Here is a 4,623-nt window from a genome sequence, read left to right as displayed (position 1 = left end):
TGAATTCTGTGCTGCTCAGGCCACATATGGAATATTATCTTCCAATCTTTGAATGGAACATTAACAAAATGGAGAGGCATGTAGAGAAAGTTGAACAGATAAGGGAAGAGTCTAGACAGTATATTCTATTTATAAAGAGGAAAGAGATTTAGGTGATATCTAGCCAGGAACAGAGAAGCTTAACAGGTATATGAGACCTATCTACAATTTTTGGGAAGGTTTTATGTGGCAACAGGATGAGATTTTATTCTATGTAGAAACAAAGAACAAAAGTAACCTCAAGAGTGGGAGATTTCTTTTCAGTGTATGGAAATATTTACTAAGAATTAGAGCTGTACAACAACAGGAAAGCTTCTTCATTGGACAGTGTGAAATGTCACTGAGATTGGTCAATGAGCACTAATCAAGACATTTGTTGATTGTTGGGTGGGAGACTATGACTAGGTAACATCTAACAATATAAATTCTATAATTCTACAGGATATATCCTCACATCAAACACCTGTTGGATCCATTCTAAAGAAAAAGAAAGATCATGAGCCAGGCCAACCAGACTTGGGTGACAGAATTTATCCTCCTGGGTCTTTCTGATGACCCTCAAACTCAGGTGCTACTCTTTGTATTGTTCTTGGTGGTCTACCTGGCTACTGTGCTTGGGAGCTTACTCCTCATCTACCTGGTTCTAACTGACTCACAGCTCCATACACCCATGTACTTTTTTCTGAGCAACTTGTCTATAGCTGATCTCTTCTTCTCTACTAACATAGTTCCCCAAGCTATAGTCCACATGCTGGCCAGGAAGAAGGTCATTTCTTTTATGGGATGTGCAACTCAGGTTTTCCTCTTCCTCATTTTTGGATCTACACAATGTGCCCTGTTAGCTGTAATGTCCTATGATAGGTACTTGGCGATCTGTGACCCCATGCATTACTCAAGCACCATGACATGGAGGTTATGTGGTCAGTTGGCCTTAGGGTGTTGGTTCAGTGGTCTTGTAGCATCATTGGTGGACACTACATTCACATTACAGCTTCCCTACCAAGGAGACAATAAGATTGCTCATTTCTTTTGTGAGGCCCCAGCCCTCCTGCCTTTGGCATCTGCAGATACTCACCAGGCAGAGATAGCCATCTTCCTCATGGGTGTGGTGATTCTTCTTGGACCTGTATCTCTGATCCTAGTCTCCTATGGCTCTATCATGGTGACTGTTATCAGGATGAAGGGGACTTCAGGGAGAACCAAAGCATTCTCTACCTGTGGCTCCCATCTCCTTGTAGTAATCCTTTTTTATGGGACAGGAATAATTTCTTACATGATACCCAAGTCTTCCAAAAGTCAGGGAAAGCTAGTGTCTGTTTTCTATGCAGTGATTAACCCTATGCTCAACCCTCTTATCTACAGTCTGAGGAACAAGGATGTGAAAAGGGCACTCAGGAATGCAGCCAATAGGGGGATACCCTGCAGACACTGAACCTCAAAATAGAATTACATGTAGCTACATCTCTCACTTCCAAGACTTGCTGTATTCCCCTGGGAAGAAATTCTTTTCCCTCATGACTAGTGGCTTACAATGTATGTTTATTTCATATTAAAGGTGTACAATATGGAAACATTGTACACCTTTAATATGTCTTCATTTGTAGGGAGGTATATGAGATGATACACTTATTACTCTGAAGATTTGGGTAGGATAATGCTAATATGGAGTACTCAAAACAGAATTTCATTATTGTTAAGTTTTCCATCTCTGGAAATTTTGCACAGGACCTTGGAGAGCAGGATTCTTGGGCACAGGAAATGCAGGCCTTTGGGGAAACTAGTGGGGAAATGCACAACAGGACATTCTGACCTTTTAATATAAATACATGATTTTTTTGGTGAAATGGTATTTTCATTAAGGAAGCTCTCTCTACCAGTGAAGATAAGCAACCATCCTAAGAAGTGCATTCTTAGAGAATTCGTTGCCTTGGACTCTAAAGGGTTAAGTGACTTCCCCAGAGTCACAAAAGCACAAAGTCACAAAAGATTTGATTTTCTGAGCATATTAATTTATTGAGCAATGTACGTCAATTGACTAACAAATTGAAACCAAACCCCTTCATCTGTTTAGGGCCAGAACCTAAATGTAAGGGGAGATCGATTTTAATACAGTAAAAAATATTAGTCAAATAAGACAAATTAATTAAAAGGAGACCATGTAGTATTAGGTGATCTAATTTCTAATTGCATGAAAGATCAGAGAATTTCCCAAGTTGGGAAGCAGGGAGAGTGAATAGATGCAGTTCTCTAGATATAGGAAAAGAGGTGTCCTACTCCTCTCCAAGTATCCATAACAATTAAAGAAACATGGAGGCAATGACTGATTAATCAATAGGGGACCAGTTTTCAGATAAGACATATGGATTGCTTGGGATGTACAATTATAAGAAAACTCCTTACATCAGTGTTAGGATCTGACTACATTTCTGGTCAACATTACTTAAGTCCTTAATTAAGGGTCTCTAAATAGAAGGCACAGGTGGTGCAGCTCCCCAGGCAAGAATAGCTAGTCTTAAATAATGCAATAAGCTTTTCTCCCAATTCCTACAATTGAATAAACTTTTCTCACAAGACAAAATTTTGGATGAGGCTTATAATTGAATAGAAAGGAACTGAGGTAGCACCAGAACTGAGTCACAAAATGAAATCAGTACAATTCAATCAATTCACACAATTAACCATTTGCTACCTTAATCTCCTCAATTCCTTTATGTATGGCAGAATTGGAGCTTTATTCCAGGTTTTCTTGACTCCAATGGCATCTCCATTAAGTCATACCACTTCTCTAATTTGATCTTGGACTATCATTAATAGAAACACAGAGTTCAAAATAGTAAGAGCAAACCTTATATGCTGTGTTCTGTAGTAACAGTTGAAGAACATTACTAATATGGAGGATATCCATAGAACAGCAAAAGAAGATGATGAGAAAATTGAAAGCATGGCACATGAAGATTAGTTTAAAATAATCACGGCATCCCAAAGTTGGACAAGATCTCATAGATCATCTGGTTCAATCTGTATGTAAAAGGGAATGCCTCTAAAGCATCCTTCAGAAATTGGTAACCACAATGTGAAAATCACTACCTCCTAAACCTATTTCCTAAAATAGCCTATTTATTTTCTAGACAGTTCTAATTATTAGAAATTATAAAAACATTTTCTTATATTTAAGTAAAATAAGATAAACAAGCATTTATTAAACTGCTACAATACACCAGAACCACTGTGCTAAGTACTGGAGACTCCCCCACAAAAAATTCAAAAACTATACCTGCTCTCAGGTAGCTTACAGTCTAATGAGATACACGACATACAAAGAACTATTGTTAGTAGGAATAATACTATGTAGAAACTGTCCTGATCTATAAGCTTAATGATCCTCCTCTCCCTAGAAACTGATATGGCATAAAGCTGAGGTGGCAAACTCTACTCCGCACAGCAAGCAACCCACAAAACTCTAATTAGAAACAGATTAAAATGTAATTGGGGAATACTTAATAAAGTAGATAAATATATGGCACAACATAGATAATTCAGATTTGTGTTTTTGTAACTTAATATGTATCCATAGGAATCTATTTATATTTGAGATAAATATCATTGGTGTAAAGGGCTTACACTGCCCAGGTGTTGGAGGAAATTTTTTTAATTGTTCTTGCTCAGTCTTTGAAGTAATTTTTCCTTTGTGAAAAGCTAAATTGAAAAAAAAAAGCTAACATGATTAAATGGAACTAAGATGCTTATATCCCTAAAATTGGGGGAATATAGTCAATGGGGCTTGAGCTATTGGCAAAGATGATAGGTCTTTATCCTAAACTCCAAAGGAAACCAAAATTCTCTTGGAAAGGGGAAAAATGTAACACATCCAGTCTTCATACAGTGAGAGGCAGAGTAATCACTATTAAACTGTTATAGCATAAGAGGTTGTACATAGGATCAGTCTCATCCACTATGTCCCGGTGATAACACAACTGCAATATTAAGTTAATAAGGGGTTCTACCTTTTAGGAAGGACATTGATAAGTGGATCCAGTGGAGGGAGTCCAAGATGGAGAGGGAAATTGGATCCATGCTATATAAGGAATGTTTGAAGGAATTGGAAACATTTACGCTGGAGAAAACATAATAGAGTTAGGGGGAAAGCAAGCAAGGGAGAGACATGATAACAACCATCAAGGGCTAACAGACAGCTTTGCAAAAGAAGGATCATTTTTGTTATGCTCAGTTCCTGAGGGTAAAACCTAAAGTAATAGGTGGACATTGAAAACTTACAATTAATATTAAGAATAACTTCCTAATAATTAAAGCAAGGCAGAAGTGAAATGAGTGGCCTTGTGAAGGAGTGGCTTCTCTTACACTGAAAGTATTTAAGCAGAGGCTGGATGACTACTGTCAGGGTATGCCGTCGGGGATAGTCTTATTAAAGATTAGTTTGGATTCTGAAGTCTTTTGAAATCTTAAATATGGCAAATCTATTAACATGTCCCAAAATGAATTCCACCTAACTTCCTTCTTATTATCTGGGTTTGAAGTCTATGACTCCAACACATTAAGCCACATTCAATAATAACTATTAATTTC

The 4,623-nt window shown here is 37.5% G+C and overlaps 1 protein-coding gene across 1 annotated transcript; it reads left to right on the top strand.

Annotated features, from left to right (window-relative positions):
• The first annotated feature begins 535 nt into the window (after positions 1-535).
• Positions 536-4,340, top strand: LOC123235348 (olfactory receptor 2D2-like). Its single transcript, XM_044661462.1, has 2 exons — positions 536-1,436; positions 4,315-4,340. The coding sequence occupies exons 1-2, from the start codon at positions 536-538 to the stop codon at positions 4,338-4,340; spliced, it is 927 nt and encodes a 308-aa protein (XP_044517397.1).
• The last annotated feature ends 283 nt before the right edge of the window (positions 4,341-4,623 follow it).

The sequence above is a fragment of the Gracilinanus agilis genome, chromosome 2 (genome assembly GCF_016433145.1).
Source record: "Gracilinanus agilis isolate LMUSP501 chromosome 2, AgileGrace, whole genome shotgun sequence".
Taxonomy (NCBI): Eukaryota; Metazoa; Chordata; class Mammalia; order Didelphimorphia; family Didelphidae; genus Gracilinanus; species Gracilinanus agilis.
The sequence above is the reverse complement of the archived record's forward strand: the minus strand, read 5'-3'. Positions and strand labels throughout refer to the sequence as shown.